General features: G+C 41.3%; 1 protein-coding gene across 1 annotated transcript in view; it reads right to left on the bottom strand.

The window, feature by feature from the left end:
• Positions 1 to 25,713, bottom strand: part of SCD5 (stearoyl-CoA desaturase 5) — a 255,645-nt gene that overhangs the window by 75,409 nt on the left and 154,523 nt on the right. The window contains exon 2 of the mRNA XM_007946816.2: positions 20,256 to 20,386. Coding sequence (XP_007945007.1) covers positions 20,256 to 20,386 — 131 coding nt within the window. The remainder of the gene's footprint in view (positions 1 to 20,255; positions 20,387 to 25,713) is intronic.

The following is a 25,713-nucleotide window of genomic DNA, read 5'->3' as shown; positions in this document are numbered from 1 at the left end:
AGTGAAAAAGTAGTTTTCAAAATAGTATGTAAAATGTGACCCCCATTTTGAATAAAAACACATATTTAATCATAGGAAAATAAGGGGAAAAAATAAGGAAAGTATGTAAGCTAACTTACATACTTAGACGTTTATAGTGGTTCTCCCCAGGAAGTGGGACTATGGGTAATTTTTTCCTCCAGTTTGTCTGTATTTTCTAAATTTTAACAATAAACAGGTTTTTCTCTTGTAATAAGGGATAAATAAGTTAATTTAAAGAAGAAGAAGATGATTCTATACTTGAGCCTTAATCAAAAAACTCGACTTCTGTTATCAGCCCTATCTTAGGAAAAATTCTATTAATAGTAGATTCATGTAGTAATACAGTCAGTTAATATATCTTTTTTATTGTGATGAAAATACCAGTTAATATATCTTTACATCTCCCTTCTTGGCTCTCATTAACACCAATCAACCAATCACACCTCCACTGATGTGACAAGGCCCTTGCTTGAACCCATCCTATATGTTGTACCTTTATTAACTCACTATCTATCACAGAAAATGTTCCTAAATGGAGTCACTGCTGACACTGTAGAAATTGATATCGATCCTGTGGTGATTTTTCTCCATCTGTGCAGCCTTTGAGTATTACCTGGTACTTGAGCAGAGGTAATCAATCTCAAAAGCTCCACTGAAGCAGGTTATGAAGCAACAAACTCCAGCAGAAGCAATTTCCCTCAACCTCCTTTTATGCTCAAAATACATGCTTGAATCTAGTCATGTAAATGGTCAGTAGGGAAAAAACGTCTTTGAAGGCTCACATAACTTCTACCGGTTAACAAGATGAAGGCTAAATGTAAACAGCACTTAGCTTGTCCCACTCACCAGATCTGAAACCAGAATCACTCTGACTGGTTTTCCCCCAGTCTAGCTGGAAATAGATGTTTGCTCCAAATCAGACACCAGTGTGGTTGTTCTGCCCCCTAATTCAATTTTGTGGCTATTGAAAGTTCCAAAAGAGAGAACTCACCAGACGACCCCAAAACATAACCAAAGGGAATTCCAGTTACATTTATAGCACATCCTTTTTTCCAGTTAGTAGTGTAATAGAAGGAAGCTCTGGTAGCATAGTGCCTAAAGGCACTTGACTGCTAACCAGAAGACTGGTGGTTCAAACCCACCAGCCACTCCTTGGAAGGAAGGTTGGGCAATTTACTGCCCTAGTGATACTGCCTCAGAAACCCAAGGAGGGGTCGCTATGAGTCGAATCCGACTAGATGGCACATAACAACAACAAGCATAATAGAAAGTAGGATCAACATGGCAGCTTGAGCAGGCAGGTTTTAGAGGTAGAACCTGTGAGAGTATGTGTGAGTATACGTGTGTCTGGGTGTGTGTCTTGTGAGTAGATGGCACCTGTATGGGAAGGGAGTCATTCAATCAAAAGCATCAAAGAGAGAAAGACACTGTTGTCCCCATTCCTCAGTAACGCTAAGGCTCATTTGAAATAGATGTTATCTCAGTCCCTGGGATCTGCATTTAACCTCCTCCAGTTCAGATGCCTGCACTGTACCTTTCCATCAGTGAAGAACATTTGGTGCTTTCCCCATTGTTGATACTGGGTCAGCACTGATTTCCTTCTAGATAACAATGACAATCTGTAAGAATAGCCCAGAAAATCCCCTGAGGAGGCCTGGTAGCAGTCACCACCTGGCAAATTGTACCTTTGAGAGAACAAGTTGCCACCTGCTGCCTAGCCTTAATGTGGCGCTTGGCTCCAATAGGTTTTAGCAGCCGCAAAAGCATTTGAGTTTGGGGGTCATTTTTGGTCTTTTGAAGCAACCATTATGCTAATCTCCTGAGCTACATCTCCTTCACTCCTTATATCCCATGAGTCAAAATTTCATGGAGAAATAGGCTAGGAACAAGGAAAGCTCAACAGCAGATGAGTACACCTAGCCCTCAGATGACGGTTCTTAAACAGCATTCACCATTTAAAGGAATCAGGACTCCTTGAGGAAATGGTTGATGCCAGGCCTAAGCAGGGAAATGACAACAGAAGCCTGGTATATCTTTCTGTATCAGAAAGTAAGAAAGTGCTCAAAAAGTGATGTGGCCATGTAAAGAATACAGTAGTCCATTTATACTATTTGAGCATCAAAATGAACAATGACAGTAATAGATTGACCAAACTAAGAATCCACAAGCCATGACTAAACAAAAGGGAAAAGCAAAAACTCTTCCTTATAATAGAATGCCAACTAACAATTTAGAAGAAATAATGGAGTTAGAAAATCATTTGGCAGCTGACATGGCAATAATGGATTCTGGTAAGAGTCACTAATATGTGCTATAATTATTGGGTAAAGGTTTGATAAAGAAAAGATTATTTACATAGGCTCACAGTATCTCAGCATAAATTATTTATGAATTACAAAGGGAAAAATGGTAATCTCACAGAGGAGAAACCTGGTAGATAGCACCTTAACCAAGTGATCAAAGTTCACACCAGCAATACTATGACAAAGTGACAATATGTGCCTCCTGCTTGATTTGAGGACAAAATATTACTAATGTAGTATTCCTATACAATTTGAGTTAATTATAAGAAAACATGAGCAAACCTAAATTGAGTGACATTCTACAAGATAACCAACTTGTACACTTTAGAAATGTCAATGTTATAAAATCAAAGAAAGACTGAAGATTAAAGGAGACTGTCTTGGTTCTCTAGTGCTGCTATAACAGAAATACCACAAGTTCTTGGCTTCACAAACAAGAATTTATTCTCTTAAATTCAGGAGGCTAGAAGTCCAGATTCAGAGTATCAGCTCTGAGGGATAGGTAAAGGCCCCTCAACCTTGGGCTTCATCTCTGCTTCTTATTTCAGGCCCACTGGAACTAGAGGTGTCTCCTAACTCAGGCAGCTGCTGGCTGCTGAGGCTGACAAACCCAAAGTCAGCAGATAAAATAGCACAATCCCAATATTGGGAGGCAACACAGTAGGTGTGGTGGTTATGTTTGTGTGTCAATTTGGCTAGGCCTGGTTGAGTGGCTGGGCAGCTGGATATAGTATTCCCCATGATGAGACTGGTAATCAACTCCATGGTAGAATCTACTGTGAGCAACTGAGTAGCTGCCTTTGGGTATGTGGTCTGCTTCCCATATATAAGAAACAGCTTTGGGAACGGTCTCTAGTTTATGGCACGCTTGGACCCTTCATGTAGCCGTGTCATTGTTCAACACTCTACCATGCTGTGCTGACCTTGGGACTTACAATGGACTTGAATTAATGGCCTGCCATGTGGTTTAGTAACATCGGGACTGTGCCATTTTATTTGTTGACCTTGGGCTTGTTAGCCTCAGCAGTCAGTAGCCGCCTGAATGAAGAGATGCCTCTAGCTTCAGTGGGATGGGACCAAGAAGCAGAGCTGAAGCCCAAGGTCTATGGGCTTTCACCCAGCCGCTAGAGCCTGGCACTTTGAACTTGGAGTTAAAGCCTCCAAACTGTAAGAGAATAAACTCCTGTTTGTTCAAGCCATCCCATTTATGGTATATTCCTGTCAGAACTACACTAGGAAATCAGAACAGTAGGCTACTGATTCAAGTCCAGGAACTGGAGATAAAGAGTCAGCTTAATGTAAGATCCAGATATGCTAGAGACCTTTTCTAAAGCTCTTCCATATATATACTGGAAACAGACCACACCCCCAAACGCAGCTCCTCTTCCACTGATTAACGTCTCATAGCAGATTCTACCATGGAATTAACTACCCAGTCTCATTATGGGGGATAAATACATCCAGCTGCCGAGCCACTCAAAGACCACGGCCCAGCCAAGTTGACACAACCTTAACTACCACAGAGACTAATACGAAATTACATGCATTGTGAAGAATGTAACCAATGTCACCGAACAATTTGTATAGAATGGGAACCTAAACTGCTGTGTAAACCTTCATCAAAAACACAAGAAAGTAATATTAAAAAACAACAACCAAAAAAAATGAAATTGCAATTTATTGTAATGCCTGGTCTAGGAAAATAATTGCTATAGAGGACATTATTGGGGCAACTGGCAAAATTTGAATATGGACTATATTTTAGGTGATAGTATTCTATCAATATTAAATTCTTGATTTTAGTAATTATCCTGTGGTTATGTAAAAAAGGTCTTTGCTATTAGGAAATACACAATGAAGTATTTAGGAATGAAGGAGTATGATGTCTCAAATGAATCAGAAAAAAAATATGTAGGAATGCACATTTATATACACACACATATAAAGAGAGCATGACAAAACAAATGGGGCAAAATATTAATAATTAGTGAATCTGGATCACAGGTACAGGTATTTTTCATTGGATTTTTATAACTTCTCAAGGTTTGAAATAATTTCAAAATAAAAGCTTAAAACTAAAAAGAACAAATTCAAGGGAGTCTGTCTTCAAAACCTCAGATTTTCCCCTTCCACTTCATTTCGCCTCCAACACCCTTTGCAGGCTCTCATCAGTTTACCTGGATTCCTGTCATAATCTTGGAACAACCTGTTCTTTTCCCTCCTCAATACTGTTGGCGTATTGTTACTACATTCACACTCCTAAAAACCTATCATTGTTTCCTTAAAATTTGACAACTTCTTCTTATTACTTTTCTCGTCAATCCTCAACTTTTCTTCTTCTTGACAATCAAAGATCTTCAACCGGCCTGATTACTCTTACTTTTCCCATTTTATTCATTCTGTAATTTGACAAATATTCATTGACTGCTTAGCATGTACTAGGAGATAAAGGAGGAACAAGAGGAGCAAGGCTATGTCCTCAAGATGTTTAGATTGGGATTAATGCTATGACGTAAATAAAGAGCTGTGACAGGAGATAGAAGGAGCCATTTAGATAGACAGCGTCTTGGTTACTGCTGCTGCTGCTGCTGCTGCTATAGAACTGCTCCATACTATTTTCGAACCTGTGACTCTTTGGAAGCAGCCTGCCAGGCCTGTATTCTGAGGCGCTTCTGGCTGGGTCTGAAATGCCAAATTTATGGCTCGTCGGAAGGAAGGTTGGGCAATCTACTTCCCTAGTGATGCCGCCTTGGAAACCCAGGGAGGGGTCACTATAAGTCGGATCCGACTTGATGGCAGTGAGTTTGGATTTTTTGTAGTCGAGCACTTAACAGTTTGTACCACCCAGGGACAAGGCCTTTCTTATCAGGTAATATTAAGTTGAGAAGCATTTGGGGGATGGGAGTGAGGGAGGGACAGAGGAACTGTGTCTGAGGAAACTATGGAGAGAAAACCAAGTGGCAGCAGGAAGGACTTGACGGGATCAAGAAGGCCAGAGGCTGAGAGCTAGGGCGAGAGTGACACAAGGTGGAGCGTGATAGGTAAGCAAGAATCTGATCAGGTAGGGTCTTTTAGGCAGTGTCAGATTACTCAACAAGTAAGATAAGCATGAGTTTAGTTACTAATCTGCAGTGAACAATTCCACAATTTTCTCACACACAACAAAGATTCTACTTCTAGATATGGCTGACATCTGTCCCTCAAGCCCACAGCACCTTCCTGCAGAATCAAAGCCTCTTTTCAAATTTACAATCCCTGACAGGGACAGAGGACCCAGTAAGCAGCGTAAGCATCGGCTTGCGTGTGCTTACTTACTAATCTAATATCTAATATGTGAATAGTTACATGTATTTCATCTTCGATGTGGTGAAAAACATGTGAAACTATTCACTACAGATTAGTAAGTAAGTACACGCAAGACCGTGGGGAAGAGAGTAGAGTCACAACTTCAGTTTTGGGGCACACTGAGTTTAAGATGCCTAAGAGACATCCAGTAAGAGAGGTCAGGCAGGTAACTGGATTTACAACATGTTATACCCGTCAATTTCCTTCTTCTATTTTTTTAAACTTTGCCATGACCCCACATAATATAGTCCTCTCTCCCCACTTTTGCTCAAGTGTTTTTCCTACCTTCCCCTTATTCTTATCTGTGGAAATCTTTTTCACCTTTGAAGGTTCTGCTCAAAGCTCCCCTTCTGCATCAGGCTTCCTCCAGCGACCCTAGCCCATATTCATAGCTCTACAGGCCTAAGAGACTGGGTGCAGAAGCCCTGGTAGAGCAATGATTAAGCTCTTGACTACTAACTGAAAGGTTGGGTGTTTGAACCCACCCAGCAGCCCAGCAGCAGGAAAGGTCTGGCTATCTGGTCCTGTAAAGATCACAGAAAATCCTATGGGGAAGTTTTACTCTGTCCCATACGGTTGCTAAGAAGTTCTGGTGGCATAGAGGATAAGACATTTGGCTTCTAACCAGAAGGTCAAGCCCACCAGCTACTCCATGGGAGGAAGATGGGACAATCTATTTCCATAGTTACAGCCTCAGAAACTCAATGGGGGTCACTATGAGTTGGAATTGACTTGATGGCAGTGAATGTGAGTTTCTATTTTTCGGTTATAGTGTTGCTACGAATCAGAATTGGCTTAATGGCATAATACTACAGTCAATGTGAAGCTTTTTTTTGTAAAAAAAACAAACAACATTTTATTGTGCTTTAGGTGAAAGTTTACATAGCAAATTAGTTTTCCAATCAATAGTTCATACACAAATTGTCCTGTGATATTGGTTGCAATCCCTGCAATGAGTCAGCACTCTCCTTATTTTCTCCTTGGGTTCCCCATTTCCAGTAGTCCAGTTTCCGGTCCCTATTCTCTCATCTTTGATTTTGGGGAAATGTTGCCCTTTTGGTCTAATGTTCTACATCATAGTCTGGTGAAGTGTCTGTTGATTGTTCTAAAGAATACATTCTTTGTGGGTGTTGTTATTTGTTCTATAAACCAAAAACCAAACTCACTTCCATGAAGTCGATTCTGACTCATAGTGACCCCCTTTGGATTTCCGAGGAGGTAAATCTTTACAGAAGTAGATTGCCAATTGCCCAGTTTTCCTTCCACGGAGTGGCTGGTGGTTTTGAACCACCAACCTTCTGGCTAGCAGTCCAAAGCTTTAGGCACTACGCCACCAGAGCTCCTTTATTTGTTCTATAGTCCCATCTATATTTTGACTGAAAGGTGGGGTCTAGGAGTGTCTTCAATTTCAAATTAGAAGGTTGTCTCAGGGCAATAGTCTTAGGGGTTCTTCAAGTCTCTTTCAGACCAGAAAGTCTGGTCTTTTTTTTTTTCACTTTGAATTTTGTTCCACATTTTTTACCCATTCTAACTGGGACTTGTGGTCTTGGTAAGAGCAGTCAATATTGATAGCTGGGCACCATCTAATTCTTCTGGTTTCAAGTTAGAGAAGACTGTAGATCATGTGGGCCATTAGTCCTGTGGTTTAATTACTTCCTTGAGTCTTCATTTCTCTTTGTTCTCCTTTGCACCAGGTGGGAAGAGCCAATAATTGTATCAAAGATGACTGCTCATAAGCTTTTTAAGACCCCAGACATTATTCACCAGACAATGATATAGAACATTATCTTTATGAACTGTTTTGCCAAATAACCTAGATGTCCCCCAAAACTATAGTATTAGCTTTCAGGTCTAGTGGTTCAGTATCTAAGTAGTTTCTATAACTGTGCCCCCTATGTACCCTATTACATAATATATGACTATATGTCAGCATTTGCAAATATGTATGTAGACATATCCACACAGACATAGAAAAATACTCATTGCCATCAAGTTGATTCCAACTCATAGCGAGCCCCACTGGATTTCTGAGGCTGTAAATCCTTGTGGAAGTGGACTGTCCCATCTTCCTTCCATGGAGCAGCTGGTGGGTTTGAACTGCTGACCTTCTGGTTAGCAGCCAAATGTCTTATCCACTACACCACCAGAGCTCTGACATATATACCACCATCTATATATACGTACATGGGTGTACTTGTATATGACCTCCCTCACCTATTTAGCATGCATATTTACCCATGTATCTAATCACACATTATTGCTAGCTATTATTGCTGTTGCAGGATTGTGTATGTTATATCACTTACTGTCGCTTCCTTTATCCGGGCATACCTCTGTGTCTTCCTTTGCCTTGGTCACACTGTGCTGATTTCCTCCATATTGTTATGACCTTTCCCTTCACCAGAATTAATCATCTACTATCTAGTTTGTGCTTCTCATTTTCTCTCCCTCCCCTCCTTAGTAACCACCAAAAAATGTGTCTTTCACTGTGTAAACCTATTCTTGATGTTTTAATAGTGGCCTCATATAATATTTTTCTTTTATGATTGACATATTTCACTCAGGATAATGTCCTCCAGATTCATCCATGTTTTGAGATATTTCATGGATTCATTATTATTTTTTAGAGTTGCATAATATTCCACTGTATGTATGCACCATAGCTTAATTTTCCATTCAGGAATTGATGGGCAATTAGGTTGTTTCCATCTTTTTGCTATTGTAAATAATGCTGCACTGAACATGGGTGTGTACACATCTGTTCATGTCATCAGTCTTATTTCTAGGGAAATATACACCTACTAAGGGTGAAGTTTTTGAACAATTTAACTACAAATTATCTTTTAAGACTGTCTTTATTGTATACACAAGCCCACTCAGCTCTACCAGATTGTAAACTCCTCATGATAACCAATAACCGTTTACCACAGAGGCAACTCTGACCCCATGTTTGTCAGAGTAGAATGGAGCTCCCCATGGTTTTCAGTGGCTGATTTTTCAGAAGTAGATCACCAGGGCTCTCTTCCAAGATTTGAACCGCCAACCTTTCAGTTAGCAGCTGAGCATATTAACTATTTGTATGACCCAGGGACTTCCTTTCAAGACAAGGGCCATTTCTTACACATCTCTTGTGTCTCTTACAAACACATAGTGATTTATGCACCTTTAAATTCAAAGGGAAGTAAGTAGCAAATCTGTACAAAAACCTACAGAAAATTTAATAGAAAAAGTTGAAGAAAACCATATGTGCCCACTTCTAAAATAGTTTTAAAAAACAAAGCTAGAAATTTCCATCTGGAAGGGGAAACTCAACATATTTTACTGTTAATTAAAATTTTCAATCCAATGACTCCTATAGCTGTTATATCTGTGAAGCTTGATGGAGCATTTGAAACAGCACCTCTGAAACGCTCTTTGACAATATCTTTGCTTGGCATTAGTAGGAATTGGGGCAGGATGATTGCAAATCCTTAACTTTGATAAACAAGGACCAGTGATGAAAAACAGCTCACTATCTGTTGGAGGGGGCAGCTAATGGAAGGCTCAAAAGTGTCTGGTCAATCTAGTTTTATTCAGCATCTTCTTCATTAATAACTGGGAACAAGGCGTACACATTTTGTTAATAACATTTTTTGGTTGCTATTAAATTAGGAGGTGCTGCAGACATCATCGAGGACAGAAAATTAACACAGATGGATTTAAAGAGGTTAGAAATATGAACAGAAATGATCACAATGACATTTGATTTAGGAAAAATGCAAATGAAGGCAGTTGGGAGAGAAATCATCCAAAATGCAAAATAATCAGCAGGTGGGGAAACCTAGAAAGTGGCAATGTAAGAATACCTAGCAGGACAACAGTGGAATAAAGAATCAGCAACGACAGCGTGCTACCTCAGCCCAAATGGTTTGTCAAGGAATTGCATTGCGACACAGTTTCCTTTAACACCCGCAAACATTATTGGAGACAATGTGAGAAAATAAACAGATAACAAAAATAAACTCAGGCACTGGGCCTCAGTTTCTTCATGTCTTAGAAAGGGGATGAGTCTCACAGCTTCTGAAGTCCCCCTAGCTCTAACCTTCTGTGGTTCTTGAAGAGGGAAAATTGTCAGTGAAAGAAGTGGCTCATGGGCAGCAGTTCTAAAGATCTTTTCAGTGAGAAGAAGGTAAAGATGACACATTTAGCTGGAAAATCTGATTCAGCGGTGAAACCTCTGAGACTATGGCCCCTAGTTACACTTCAAGTCTGGAACTCACTCCCATGGTTTCCAGCCCAACAATAGACAGGCAAGTAAGGTGAACATTTATGTCAGGTAGATACACTCCCTAGTACGACCAATCATGGGACAACAGAAGGGCATTATTTGCATAGGGAGATAGCTCAGGGGGCAAGAATGCATAGGAAAGAAGGACACAGGGAAGAGGTAACTACAGGGAGGAAGTGGGAAGAGAGCTATTATTGCAGTCAATGTCATGAAACAAAATGTGTGTGAACTGCTGTATGGAAAATGAATTTGCTCTGTAAACTTTCACCCAAATCACAAATTTAAAAAATATATGATTCAGAATAGATTCAAGATTGACAAGACTGTTTGTAAGTCATTGTAAATGAGTGTGTCTTTCAATACAGATATGGAGGTAAATTAGTATATAAAATCTCGTGGTTCTTTGTTTACAGAAACACCTTCTAAGAAGTATTTCTTTAAATAAAGACTCTCTCTATGCCTTTAAAGTATCGTTTTTTGGGTTTGTTTACAAAAAAAATAATTACCTTGAAATGGCTAGAAACACATCAGTTATAGAAAGAGAGTCCAACCTGCATTAAAGTGTCTCTGTAATTTGGGGAGAGTAATATAAAAGACTCCCACTCATCTATCAGTTTATTCTGTGATGGTTTGCATGTTGCTATGATGCTGGAAGCTATGCCAATGGATTTCAAACATCAGCAGAGTCACCATGGCAGACAGGTTTTAGTGGAGCTTCCAGACTAAAACAGACTAGGAAGAAAGGCGATCTATTTCTGAAAATCAGAAAATCCACAGAAAACTCTGTGGATCACAACAGAATTGTCCACTTATCTTCTTTTGTTCTGTTGTAGATCAGGTTGCTGTGAGTCAGCGTCAACTCCACATCAGCTTCCTATCTGGATCTAAGAGACAGATGAGCCTTATTGGTGGTTCATTTCCCTACAGAATTACTCTCTTCTCTCAGACTATCATATTTTCATTTTCTTCAGTGATTTCTTTCATTTCATGTACTTTCTTCTTATTTTATTTTTCCTTTTTATTGTAATTGGGGTGAGAGTTTACAGACTAAATTGGTTTTCCATTCAACGATCCACACACATTCTGTTTCGTGGCATTTACTGCAGTTCCCACTCCATAACAGCATTCTTCCCACTTTCTCCTTGCACTTACCCCTTCCTTTCATCTTTCCTTCCTGTCCTCTCTCGCTTTCCTAGCTCTATCCCTGAGCAAATGCCGCCCTCTTGATCTCATATGCTTGTTTGTTCTAATGAGGACATTCCTAATATTACTGTTTACCTTATAGGCCTGTCTGTAGTTTGGCTGCCAGATGAGTTACAGAGGTTAAATTCAGTTCTGAGAGTGTCTAAGAGCCATGGATTTTATCAGACCAGAAAGCCTGGTCTTTTTATGGTTTTGAGTTTTGTTCCACATTTCTCCCTACTCTATCTGTGACCTACAATGAACAACATTACAATAAATGCAAAAAAGACTGAGGTTGTCAAAGATTTAATTTTACCTGGATCAACAATCAACATCCATGGAAGCAGCAGTCAAGAAATCAGACATTGTATTACACTGGGCAAATTTTCTGCAGGGGACTTCTTTAAATTGTTAAGGAGCAAAGATATCACTTTGAAAACTAAGGGTGAACCTAACACAAGCCATGGTATTTTCAACTGCCTTATATGCATGTGAAAGCTGAACAATAAATAAGGAAGACCAAAGAAGAATTACTGCCTTTGAACTATGGTGCTGGCAAAGAATAATGACAATACCATGGACTGCCAGAAGAATGAATAAATCTGTCCTGAAAGAAATGCAGCCAGAATGTTCCTTCAAAGTGAGAACGACCAGACTTTGCAGACTTTGTCTCACCTACTTTGATCTTGTTGTCAGAAGGGACCAGTCCCTGGAGAAGGAGAACATGCTTGGTAAAATAGAGGATTAGTGAAAAAGGGGAAGACCCTCAAGGACATGGATTGACACAGTGTCTACAACGATGGGTTCAAGCATAGCAAGGATTGTGAGGATGGCAAAGGACCAGGCAGTGTTTTGTTCTTTTGTACATGGAGTCAATATGAGTTGGAACCAACCTGATGGCACCTAACAACAACAATTCAGGAACTCTTACTTTGATCCCTGTCAGAGTGGTCAGCAGTGGTAGCTAAGAACCATCTAGTCCTTCTGGTCTCAGGGTCATGGAGGCTGGGGTTCACATGCTCCATGAGTCTTCTGGACTATTTATTTCCTTTGTCTTTGATTTTCTTCACTCTTCTTTGCTTCAGATAGGGAGAGACCAATAGTTGCACCTCAGATAAACCCCAGTCACTACTCATCAAAGTACGATTTAGAACACATAGTCTTTGTGGACTATGTTATGCCAATTGACCTTAGTGTCCCCCAAGATTATGGTCCTGAGCCTCCATACTCCTTGACTCATTCTCTCCAGGTGTTTGGTTATGACTAAGACGTTTCCATAACTTTGTCCTCTGTATGCTTACTACATTCATGGATATATTTGCAGCACATACAAATATATAGGCAGATGCATAGTGCCTAAGGCATTTGACTGTTAACCAGAAGGCTGGCGGTTCAAACCAACCAGCCACTTCTCAGAAGGAAATTTGGGCAATCTACTTCCGTACCACCTTGGAAACTGAAGGAGGGGTCGTTATGAGTCAGATCCGACTTGACAGCTGTGTGTTACTTAGTTACAGCCTCTGTTGAAGGTATATATATTCATAGGTCATTTCCCCTACTTTTACTGACCTAGATCCCCAAGAAAGAAGGAATTGAGGCATTTTACACATAGAGCAATTTTAATCTACCTTAATTTTTTATTGGTAGGAAGTATAGTTAATCCTACCATGCAAGTACAGAAAGAAAATGCTATGCCTTGTGCAATGGCCTCAGGAGAGAGTTTCCATCTTTTTATATCTCCTACCTTCACCTGCTCATCTCACCATGACTGATGGATTTACAAAGCATCACATATACAACAATGCTACAATGAATCAATACATAGCCATCATCATGAACAGAGGGTAAGAGAAGTTGCTCAGAGATGACCAGGCTGTTTGCCTTTTCCACTTAACCTCCAGATGTGCCCAGGAATGAGAAGCACTGTGAAAGAAGACAATGTGAGGCATGGCATGGAAATCATCCTCTAAAATCGAACCAGGGGGTCTTTTCAGTAGAGCTTCCAGACTAAGACAGACTAGGAAAAAAGTCCTAGCAATTTAATCTACTTCCAAAAATTAGCCAATGAAAACCTTATGGATCATGTATATGAACTGTTGAATGGAAAACCAATATGCTCTGTAAACTTTCACCCAAATCACAATAAAAAGTTAAAAAAAAAAAAAAAAACCTTATGAATCACAGCAGACCTTGTCTGACTCACTTGCTTTGCATGTGTCATCAAGAGGGGGCAATCACTGGAGGAGCTTATCATGTTTGGTGAAATGAAGGGCCAGCAAATGCATGGGAGATCCTTGGTGAGATGGACTCGCACAATAGCTGTGACAATAGACTCAAACATTCTGACAATGTGAGGATGGCACAAGACCAGGAAACATTTCAACCTTGTAAGATTAACCAAAAAAAATACTAAACCCACTGCCATCGAGTTGATTCCAACTCACAGCAACCCGCATTGGGTTTCTAAGGCAGTGAATCTTTACAGAAGTAGATTGCCCCATCTTCCTTCCACGGAGCAGCTGATGAGTTTGAACCACCAACTTTCTGGTTAGCAGTCAAATGCCTTAGGGACTGCGCCACCAAGGTCCTTTGTAAGATCATTAGAAGATGACTGTATGAGGTACTTAATGGTATGTACTTACCCACCCACTGTCATCAAATAGATTCTGACTCATAGGTGATCTATAGGGCAGAGGAGTAGAACAGTCCCCTAGGATTTCTAAGGCTGTAAATCTTTATGGAAGCTGACTGCCTTTCTCCCATGGAGCAGCTGGTAGGTTCGAACCACTGGTCTTTTGGTTAGCAGCCAAATGCTTTTAACCACTGTGCCACCAGAGTTCCAGGTATATAGCTAACACTCAAAAATAGTTTTGTTTTATATTGTTAATGTTGTTGCTATTATTATATTCTTGCCAAAATTTATGACTCATAACCATGTGATTTACTTGACAGTTTATAGATCAAGTTTGGTCCATTTACAAATCACACTGTAAGACATGCATGACATAAGAACACCCATGGCTGAGTCAAAAGATCCCTAGCCTGAGGTTCAGAAGACTTCGGTTTCATTCTGAGTCTATTCACTAACTAGCCATGTGACTTTTGAGAAGTCAATGGTGCTGCTCTCCAGGCCTCTTGTTTATTTCTCTGTAAAATGAAAAAGTTCCAACTAAATCCCTTAAGCTCCCTTCCAGCTCTAAATCTGATGTCTTTTTTCCTGTGATGTGATGAGAAATGTGTGCAGTCAGGGAGATGGCCAAAGCATCTAACAGCTTTTGGCTGGACTGAGTTTACAAGAGACCCAGCTGCAGCCAGCAGGGGTAGGAGCGTGGGTGAGAGAGTACACAAAATACAGCCTGGTTGATGCTTGTGAAAACTAAATTCCTAGAGACCACCTTCTGGCAGGAACCCCTTGCTTGGGTCCATCTTTGACTAGGAAAAAACAATAAGGCATTTACAAGCAGTCTTCAGGTTGATCTACATCCTACTGTTAAGAAAAAAGGATGAACTAGACAGGAACTACAGGGAGTTCTTGCTGAATACAAGGATTTAGAGAGGACAGGAGACTATTATAGTTCCTTGTCAGGCATTCCAGCCCCATCATCCTCTTTTCAGAGCTAAGAAGTACCTCCACTTTACCTCTCCAACCCCCACATACACACATCCTCTACAGGAAGAAGGGAAAAGGAAGTTTAATATTTAAATCTGATTTTAATAGAAATGTTCTTGATGATCAAGATCTTGTTTGCAGCACCCAGCAAAAGACCTGCTGATTCTCAAACAGACAAAACCATGACATGACTTGTTCATTTTGACCAAAGGCATGACCATTCCAGAGGGAGGAGGGACAAAGAATCTTTGAAATGATCTTTAAAAAATTCAGAGAACCAAAAGGAAACTAAAACAATGAATTGGCATTAAGTCAGGGCTGCAGGTAAATGAGGAGCCCTTGTGGCATAGCACCTAAGGCATTGACTGCTAACCAGAAGGCTGGCAGTTCAAACCCACCAGCCACTCCTCAGAAGGAAGATTGGGTAATCTACTGTAGAGATACTGCCTCAGAAACCCAGGGAGAGGTTATTATGAGTGGGGGGGGGGGGGCCGCGACTCGACAGCAGGGAGTTTGGTTTCGGTTTTGGTAGTAAATAGCCTAGAGTGGCAGCTCACAGCACACTTTTTACTTTCCCAGGTTGCTCCCCTCCTGGGGGTGAGTGCCCTTTCCCACTAACACTGCAGGCACTCATTGTCATGAAATCTGCTCTATGCTGCTCTACCCTTCACCTAGGACTATGTAACATTGTGTTAAAAAAAAAAAATGTCCAGACCAGTGAAGCACTGGAATTTTCACTGGGAAATTGGGATTCTAATATTCCAGTAGAGCAAAAGCTCCAAGGAGTCAAGGACTGCACCCACGTTTGCTCACTGCTATACTCATTGTGCCTACTCAGTGAAGATCACATAGTAGGTGTTCAATAAATAGTTGCTTGACTATGAATGAAAAACATCCACCACAAATGTGAGATTGGAAGAAGTATGCATAGTTCAAACTTGAGGATCTCTAAAAATATTTTTCAAGATATTCATTCATTTATTTAACAATGTGTTTTCTCTGTGTTAGTTACTTGTTGTTGTTGTTGTTATTTGCCGTCGAGTCGGCCCCGACTCATAGCGACCCCTCCTTGGGTTTCCGAGGCAGTATCACTACGGAAGTAGGATTGCCCAACTAGAATACAGAATGAATGGGACAGTATGTTGAACTTCATAAAGGGAAAGAGGGGGAACAATATTTACTGAGTGCTACTATAAGCTGGGCATTCATATTCATGATTTCATCCTCCCAACAACTCTGTGAGATAAATATTATTATCCCCCTTTGCAGATAAAGGAACTAAAACGTACCCAAACACCCACATCTAGCAAATGGCAGAGCCAAGAATTTATTCTGGGACCTGGGTACTTTCCTCTACAATGTACTTTCTCCCCAAAATAAATTTAAAAATCACAGTTTGATATTCTGCGATGTGATGTGTTGTTAAGCAAACTCAGGTTTCCAAAAATGAGCTACAAACAGTTTCACTGGGAAAAGAGAAATCAGAGTTTTAGGTTCTCAATGACAAGTTATTTTTCTTGGGAAAACATTCCAATAACAAAGGTGTTTTATAACTATATGAAGTGTGTTACTGGAGGCTAAAAATAATAAACTGCTTGAACAAAATAAACAAAAATTACCAAGTCAAGTTCTGAATAGCATTTAAGACCTAAGTGAATGAGCTTCTAATTTATCATTATCAAAACTCATTGTTATGATAAAACACAACACTGAAATAAGATGGTTAAAGTCAAAATAAAATACAGCAAAGTTCACATTTCCAGTGGGAGCAAATGGACGTGCAACCAAGATGCTGCCAATTACTCTTTGTGCACAATAGCATAGGACCCTGGTACTAGCTCCCAACTGTGACTGTATTTTATATAGCTATGTAAGGCATTTGACTGCTAACCAGAAGGCTGACAGTTCAAACCCACCAGCCACTCCTCGGAAGGAAGACTGGCAATCTACTTCCATAGAGATACCGCCTTGGAAACCCAAGGAGAGATCACTATGAGTTGGAGTTGACTCAAAGGCAGTGAGTTTGGGGTTTTTTTGGTACATATATAGTATAAAACTCACTGTCATAATATAAATTACTGTTCCCTAATTGATCTACTGTGCTTTATTCTATTCATATTATGAAAGCCTAAACTGTAGGCTAGAAGCCTAAACTAGAAAATGAATTCTTAGACACAGAGCACTTAGTGAAACACTTGGGGTCTGGATGTCTTGTAGAGATGGGGTCCCAGTGTAGAGGTGGCTACACATGGGCCTGGATGGCCTATTTCCCTGGACCCCAAAGCAATTTGGAGAATTGCCATTTCTTCTCAATGGATGAAAAAACACGAGGCCTGGAATTGCATATACTCATATAGGGGCAGAAATTTTGGACACAAGTTATTCACACTATCCTGCCTAGACCAGATGAGAAGCTGGGAAAACAAATCCATGATCAAATCAAAATTCCAGCAGCTCAGAAAGTGCCCCAAGGTGGTGGGAAATACTTTGGAATGCACTGCCATCGAGTCAGATCCGACTCATAACGGCCCCTCCTTGGGTTTCCAAGGCAGTATCACTACGGAAGTATATTACCCAACCTTCCTTCCGAGGAGTGGCTGGTGGCTTTGAACAACCAGCCTTCTGGTTAACAGTTAAATGCCTTAGGCACTATGCCACCAGAGAGCTCCCAGGGCTGGAATAGTCCTAAAGAATATGACCTGATCATAGTACAGTAATGATACTGACATTTATATGTTGTTGTTGTTGTTGTTGTTGTTAAGTGCCGTCGAGTCGTTTCCGACTCATAGCGACCCCATGCACAGCAGAACGAAACACTGCCCGATCCCACGCCAGCCCCAACAATCCATGCTATACTCGAGCCCATCATCGCAGCCACTGTATCAATCCATCTCCCTGAAGGCCTCCCCCTCTTTCGTCGACCCTCCACCCTACCAAGCATGGCATCCTTCTCCAGGGAATGGTCCCTTCTTACAACATGACCAAAATAGGTGAGACGAAGTCTGGCCATTCTTGCTTCCAAGGAGCATTCTGGCTGCACTTCCTCCAGGACAGATCTGTTAGTTCTTTTAGCAGTCCACGGTATTTTCAGCATTCTTCGCCAGCACCACAACTCAAAAGCATCAACTCTTCTTCGGTCTTCCCTATTCATTGTCCAGCTCTCACATGCATACCAGGTGATTGGAAATATCACGGCTTGTGTCAGGCACACCTTAGTCCTCAAGGAGATATCCTTGCTCCTCAGAACTTGAAACAGTTCCTTCGCAGTTGACTTTCCCAATGCTACACGTCGTCTAATGTCCTGACTGCTGCTTCCGTTGGCATCGATTGTAGAACCAAGCAACGTGAATTCCTTGACAACCTCAATCTTCTCTCCATTTATTGTGATGCTGCTCATTGGTCCAGTTGTGAGGATTTTTGTTTTCTTTATGTTGAGATGTAATCCATACTGCAGACTGTATTCTTCAACCTTCATCAGTAGGTGCCTTAAGTCATCCTTACTTTCAGCAAGCAAAGTTGTATCGTCTGCATATCTCAGGTTGTTAATGATTCTTCCTCCAATCCTGATACCACGTTTTTCTTCATATAGTCCAGCTTCTCGGATTATTTGCTCAGCATATAGATTGAATAAGTGTGGAGAAAGAATACAACCCTGACGCACTCCCTTCTTGATTTTAAACCATGTAGTGTCCCCTTGTTCTGTTCGAACGACAGCCTCCTGGTCAAGGTACAGATTCCTCATGAGTACAATCAAGTGCTCAGGGATTCCCATTCTTCTCAATGTTATCCATAATTTGTCATGATCCACACAATCAAATGCCTTTGCATAGTCAATAAAACACAAGTCAACATCTTTCTGGTATTCTTTGGCTTGAGCCAAGATCCATCTGACAACAGCTATGATATCCCTTGTTCCACGTCCTCTTCTGAATCCGGCTTGAACCTCTGGAAGTTCTCTATCAATATACTGCTGCAAACGTTTCTGAATTATCTTCAGTAATATCTTACTTGCATATGATATTAATGATATTGTTCTATAATTTCTACATTCTGTGGGATCACCTTTCTTTGGAATGGGCACAAATATGGCTCTCTTCCAGTCAGTTGGCCAGGTAGCTGTCCTCCAAATCTCTTGGCATAACTGAGTGAGCGCCTCCAATGGGGCCTCTGTTTGTTGAAATATCTCAATCGGTATGCCATCAATTCCCGGAGCCTTGTTCTTCGCCAGTTCTTTCATTGCAGCTTTGACTTCTTCCTTCATTACCATTGGTTCTAGATCATATGCCACTTCTTGAAATGGATGAAGATCGATCAGTTCTTTTTGGTACAGTGACTCAGACTAGGAAGAAGGAAGAGGCCGTCCACTTCTGAAAGAATTGGCCAGGGACATTTATATAGCTCTTTGCAATTTCCAATGAAGGGGCCTTGATGGTACGATGGTTAAGCACTAGGCTGTTAACCAAAAGGTTGGTGGTTTGAACCCACCCAGCGGCTGTATGGGAGAAAGACTTGGTGATATGCTCCTGTAAAGATCACAGCCTAGAGACCCCTATGAGGTTTTCTATCACGTGAGGTCTCGATGAATTAGAACTGACTCAATGGTCCAACAACAACTCAATTTTCAATGAAGAAATAACAACTTTAGGAATAAAGTATTAGTCTTTTATTTACAGGTGAAGTCACTTCAGGTAAGTCACTCATTCAAGTTTCACAGCTAGCAGTCATCAAAATAAAACTCAATCCCCTCTCTTTTCTGACTCCAGACTGAATAGTCTTTCCACCACTACCTCATAGGGCAACATTGTTGTTGTTGTTATTTGCCATCGAGTCAGATCCGACTCATAGCGACCCCACCTTGGGTTTCTAAGCAGTATCACTACAGAAGTAGATTGCCCAACCTTACTTCCGAGGAGTGGCTGGTGGGTTTGAACTGCCAGCCTACTGGTTAGCAGTCAAGTGCCTTAGGCACTACGCCACCACAGCTCTGAAGGGCAACCTTAGGAATATGTTTTCTAAGAGCTATGGCTTGGAGTCAGGCAGAACTACATTTGCGTATCGTGGCTCTGCCACCATTTTAGCCATATGATTTGGGCAAGTTATTTAGCATATCAGGCTTCAGTTTCCTCATCTGTAAAATAGGGATACACATAACATCTAGCTCATGGGATTATTGTGAGGATCAAATGCAATGTGCATATTGATGTGCACTGCATAGAACTTGGCCCCTGGTCAGCACTGAACAAATGTTAAGGGTTTCAGGGCAGTTTTAGGGCATGAACTCTGGATGGTGGGATCTCCTTTCCTCTCCATAGCCCAGCAGCATGCCTCAGGTCAGAAAACCCCAACTGACATCTTGCTGTATCTAATGCTATAAGGAAATAAAAACTGGGGACAGGCTGGGCATCCTCTAGACCTGAGATTGAGCCTGGAATGGGGTACATTTCACAGGGAGCATGTATGCCCACCCTTCATCCACAGTGCTACATGTACTAGGTCCCTAAGGCACAGAGGACATGCCATCCCCCACCTGGAAAGCCATGGAATTGGCAGCAGCCAGAAATATCCTCAGAGGTAGCTTGGCCTTGTAGGACCTGTGGCTCCACAAGCGATGGGCACCAGCTGTCACACCCAGAGCAGTCAGGAGGAAGCAGAAGTAGGCTGCAAGATATAAGCAGGGAGAATGTCAGCAAATGTCATTAAGCTTTTATATGTCACCTGTGTTTTCGTCTTTCCTGAATAGGGATCTGAAATTTGAGGGAAATGTAGACTTTTTACTAATTTGTAGTTTTCCAGTGTTGTTGTTGTTGTTATGTGCTGTCGAGTCAAACCCGACTCATAGCGACCCCTCCTTGGGTTTCTGAGGCAGTATTACTACGGAAGTAGGATTGCCCAACCTTCCTTCCAAGGAGTGGCTGGTGGGTTTGAACCGCCAGCCGTCTGGTTAGCAGGCAAGTGTCTTAGCCACTATGCTACCAGAGCTCCCCTAGTTTTCCAGTACCAGGGAGAAAAGAAGAAAACATTCCTCTGGAAAACTTGGCCTTTGGGTATCATTCTTTTCCTTTCTACATCAAACAAATCTTTTTATTTGCTAATGTTTCTTGCTATCACTAATATAAAGTTACAACCACCTTAGCATGCATTTGTAATTCAGTCTTACACGTCCACCCTCGGTGGAGCTAAGATTGAGCTCTACTGTAGCCTTTTAACTGGCACCCAAGCCAGGATGCGTGCTCCACAAAAAGTATGTTTTTAAATGGCAGTGCTCATTGCCATGGCTCCATGGGCCTTGACTTGAAAGAAATTGGGCCAGACCTAAAAGTAAGGATGGAAGTGACAGTTAAGAAAACAGACAGTGTATGCCTTGGCAAAGCTGCTGCAAAAGACCTCTTTAAAGTTTTGAAAAGAAAAGATGTCACTTTGATGACTAAGGTGAGACTGACCCAAGCCTTGGTCTCTTCAATCACCTCATATGCATGCAAAAGCAAGACAATGAAAAAGGAAGACCAAAAAAGAACTGACTCATTCAAATTGTGGTATTGGCAAAGAATACTGAATACAGAACTAAAAAAATCAGTCTTAGAAGAAATACAACCAGAATGCTCCTTAGAAAAGTTGTTGTTGTTGTTATGTGCCGTCAAGTCAGACCTGACTCATAGCAACCCCTCCTTGGGTTTCCGAGGAGGTATCACTACTGAAGTAGATCGCCCAACCTTCCTTCCGAGGAGTGGCTGGTGGGTTTGAACCGCCAGCCTTCTGATTAGCAGTCAAGTGCCTTAGGCACTACGATACCAGAGCTCCCTCCTTAGAAAAGAGGCTAGAGAGATTTTAGCTCACTTACTTAGGACATGTCATCGGGAAAGACCAGTCACTAGAGAAGGATATCATGTTTGGAAAAGTAGAAGATGAGTGAACATGAGATGGATTGACACAATAGCCACAACTATGGACTCAAACGCACCAACAAGAGCTCATTAATCATGAAGCTCAACAATCATGAAGATGGCACAGGACCAGGCAATATTTTGTTCTTTTATACATAAAGTCACCATGAGTCAGAACCAAGTGGATGACAACTATCAACAACAAAAGCAATGAGACCTGCCACAAGCAAAGAATGGGGATAAACTGACAGCAGGGACAGCTGAGATTTGTCTTCTACAGACTCTCACCTACATCGTCACTATGACCTGAGCCTTAGAATATGCCCCAGGGGAATGTTTTAAAGCCACCCTCAAGTGTAGCATATTATACGCCACACACATAAATCCATTAGTTCCAATTCTCTCAATAAGGTGTCATTGCTCTCGCTGTACTGTTGAGGAACTGGGTCTCAGAGAGGTTAAGTAATTGGTTGTTGCATTGTTGTCACATGTTGAACCTGACTCATGGCTACCCCAGATGGTACAGACTAGAACTGCTCCATAGAATTTTCTTGGCTGGAATCTTTAAAGAAGCAGTTCACTAGGCCTTTCTTTTATGAAGCCACTGCATGGGTTTGAACCACCAACCTTTGGGTTAGCAGCTGATCACAAACCACTGGCACCACCCAGCGTCCTTTTAGGAATTGGTTAGTCTTGTAAATAAACATAAGTTAGCTTAGTTCTAAAATCTAAACCTAAAGACCCTTTGTTGCCTGCCCCCAGGAGGTGGTGGTTTGCCCTTAGTATGGTGACTTGGAAGAACTTCTAAGTACATGGTAGAAGGAGGTCACATAGATTTAAAAGTCCAACTACTCTAGTGGCTTTACAGCAATATTGAGGATTCAATAACTGAGGATTCCACAATCATGTGATATGCTCACATGATGCTAGTGCTTTACTTGGGTTATCTTATCAAACAACCCTATAGCATTGGTAGTATTATTAGCCCCATCTTCTAGATGAGAAAACAAAGCCTTAAAGAAAGTACTTTTCCTAGGCCACAAAGCTAAGCAGTGTCTTTAAGACTCAAATTCAGGTCTCTTGAAACTAAGAACCAAGTTCCTGACCATTCCACTCTTCTTTGTCTCTGAAGACATCAGGTATGTTTTATCGTCACTTTGCTACACCCCACTGTCATCCTTAATACTGGATTCCAAAATAAACTGAAAAGTGAGCTGCTCCCTTAGTTGAGAGTAGAGCCCTAAACCAGGAGGAAAATAGGATCAGGCAGATGATTGTACACAAATCCTTGCAGTACTAGCAATACTGGGTATTCCATAAACAAATGCCTAGGAAGGAGTGTGCAGCTGTGCGTGCATCCCCAGAGTTTTAGTGAACAATCCCAGCCTAAGGTGTATATTTAAAAGAGGCTAGAGAGATTTTAGCTCTACTAAACTATTTTTCTGGAAGAATTACTAGGACAACTTCAATGTCAACATACATATTTAAGAGAAGCACAATATTATGTCTTCTAAAAGTTAAATGTCTAACTGATTTTCATCTCAATCCATATTAGATGAGTCGAAAAGGAAGACTTGCCCTTGGCAAGATTAATGAGCTCCTGAATACATGTGGTTTTCATGAACTTGACAAATGATTCTTTACTTGAAAGGATAAAACAAAACACAAACATCATCTCACAAACTCACTGCCATTGAGTCAGATCCGACTCACAGCAACCCCTCCTTGGGTTTCTGAGGTGGTATCTCTATGGAAGTAGATTGCCCAATCTTCTTTCTGAGGAGTGGCTTGTGAGTTTGAACCACCAACCTTCTGGTTAGCAGTCAAATCCCTTAGGCACTACGCCACCAGAGGTCCTAAAAAGTAGCAGTAAATAAAAGGCACTGGTCTCTTTTGTTATTGTAATTTAACCTTGGTAATGAGCCATCAAATGGACAGCTATCTTCCATGTTATCTGCAGTGTAGTAAATTACTTAGTATGGCTTTTCTACCCATAAGTCATTGTAAACTCAGCGGTGGAATGAGCAACGGAGGAGCTCCTGATTGTAAATGTTATCCACCTGGGTTATTTCTGTTGGGCGTGGCACAATACAATGTTCTGGAAGGTTCCCACTCTCTCTCAGGTGCTTAGAGTTCTGATGCTGTGATTGGCTAGTTTGACCACCCTGCCAGGCTCAGAAGGAGGCCTCCTGGAGGCAGACCTCTCTCTGACTGCTGATTGAGGAAGACGTGCTGCTGAAAGAGACATGCACTACTGAAAGAGACACGTGCTGCTGGGAAAGAGACACAAGAGACATGCGTTGCTGAGTAAGACACCAAGGGACATGCACTGCTGGGGGAGAGACTGTGAGAGACTTGGCTGAGAGATGGTGGGCTGGGAGAGAGACTGAGCATTTTTCCTGAACTTGAATTGTAGCCTGGTGCTTCCCTAATAAACCCCGTAATCTGTGAGTTCTGCGTGGCCACTGCAGCGAATTATGGAACCCAGGAAAGAGGTAGTGGGTGCTTTGGGAGGAACGGTTGGAGAAAAGGCTGGAGGGAGGCAGCATGTCTGGCCTCACAGGAATAGGCCTTGGGCTACTGATGGTGATTCTGTCATCCTCTTGTGGGATTAGAGGAGGTCAGAACATGTGGCCTCCTTGCCCTTTTTGCATTATCCCTGGCTTTCATGTCTCTACCAATTTTGCTCAACTGTCAAGTAGTCAGGGAACTAAATTACTTATCTTTTTAGTTTGAATACTCATATTACTGTGTATGATTACAGACCCACTAGGGGCATTATGAAGGAGTCTTGGTGGCACAATAGTTAAGCACTCAGCTAACTGGAAGGTTGGTAGTTCGAATCTACACAGCAGCTCTGTGAGAGAAAGACCTGGCAATCTGCTCCCATAAAGATGGCAGCCAAGAAAACCTTACAGAGCAGTTCTACTTTGTCACATGGGGTTGCTATGAGCTGGAACTGACTGCACAGCACTCAAAGACAACAAACAAGTATAAACAAACTGGATGCATATAAATGACCAACTCTGATTGTTCGTAGATGCTATCAAGCTGTCCCCATGCAGACTCATGGCACCTTCATTAAAAAGCTATTGAGAGGTTGCACAACATGATGAACATAATCAGTGTCACTGAATTGTACACATTAAAGTTGTTGAATTGGCAGATGTTTTGTTATATATATTTTTATCACACACAGGATATTAAGTCGCCTGCAGAACTCATTGGAGGACCTCAGACTAGGTTTTTAGTAGGCACCCTCCAGGATAGCCGCAATGATCCCCACCTCCTGGTATTCACAGCCTGTGTAGTTTCCTCCCCTTTAGTAATTTGCTTCTAACTAGTAGTAACTTACTTCCAAGAGCAACACTGAAGGAATATCACTTCTATGATTAGGTCACAAATGATTGTGATTTCTGTTTTGCTAGCAGACTCTGTCAACTGCTGGATTTGAAGAAGCAAGTTGCCATGTCGGGGAAGCCCACATGGCAAGGAACTGAGTGTGGCCTCTAGCCAACCGCCAGGAAGGAACTGAGGGCCTCAGTCCAACATCCTTCAAGAAACTGAAACAGCTCCTACCCCAGTCAAGCCTTTAGATAAAACTCCAGTCCTGGCCAACATCTTGATTACAGCCTCATAAGAGACACTGAAGCAGAGGACCCAGCTTGCCATAAGTTGTATCTGCATTTCTATTCCAAGGAAATTGTGAGATAATAAACCTGTGCTGTTTTCAGCTATTAAATTTGGGGGTAATTTGTTATATAACTATGGATGACTATTATAAAGTTCAAGCAGGAATCAAGAGAAGGAAAGTATAGCTTCAATCTTGATTTAAGAATAGTTTGTCATCCGTAAAATACCGCATAATGTGGATAAACTTGGAGGACATTATTGTGAGTGAAATAAGTCAATCACAGAAGGACAAATATTGTATTAGTCCACTAATGTAAAAAGTTAAGGAAAAGTTTATGTATGGAAGGAAACTTTATTTGTTGGTTACCAGGGATGATGGCAGGGGAGGGGAGGGAAGATTCCTAGATAGGGGTGTGTGTGTGTGTGTGTGTGTGTGTGTATATATATATATATATATATATATATACATAC

Source organism: Orycteropus afer, unplaced genomic scaffold (assembly GCF_000298275.1).
Source record: "Orycteropus afer afer isolate SDZICR_OR568_19922 unplaced genomic scaffold, OryAfe1.0 scaffold00172, whole genome shotgun sequence".
In the NCBI taxonomy this organism is placed as follows: Eukaryota; Metazoa; Chordata; class Mammalia; order Tubulidentata; family Orycteropodidae; genus Orycteropus; species Orycteropus afer.
Note: the sequence above shows the minus strand (reverse complement) of the source record. Positions and strands in the feature narration are given on the sequence as shown.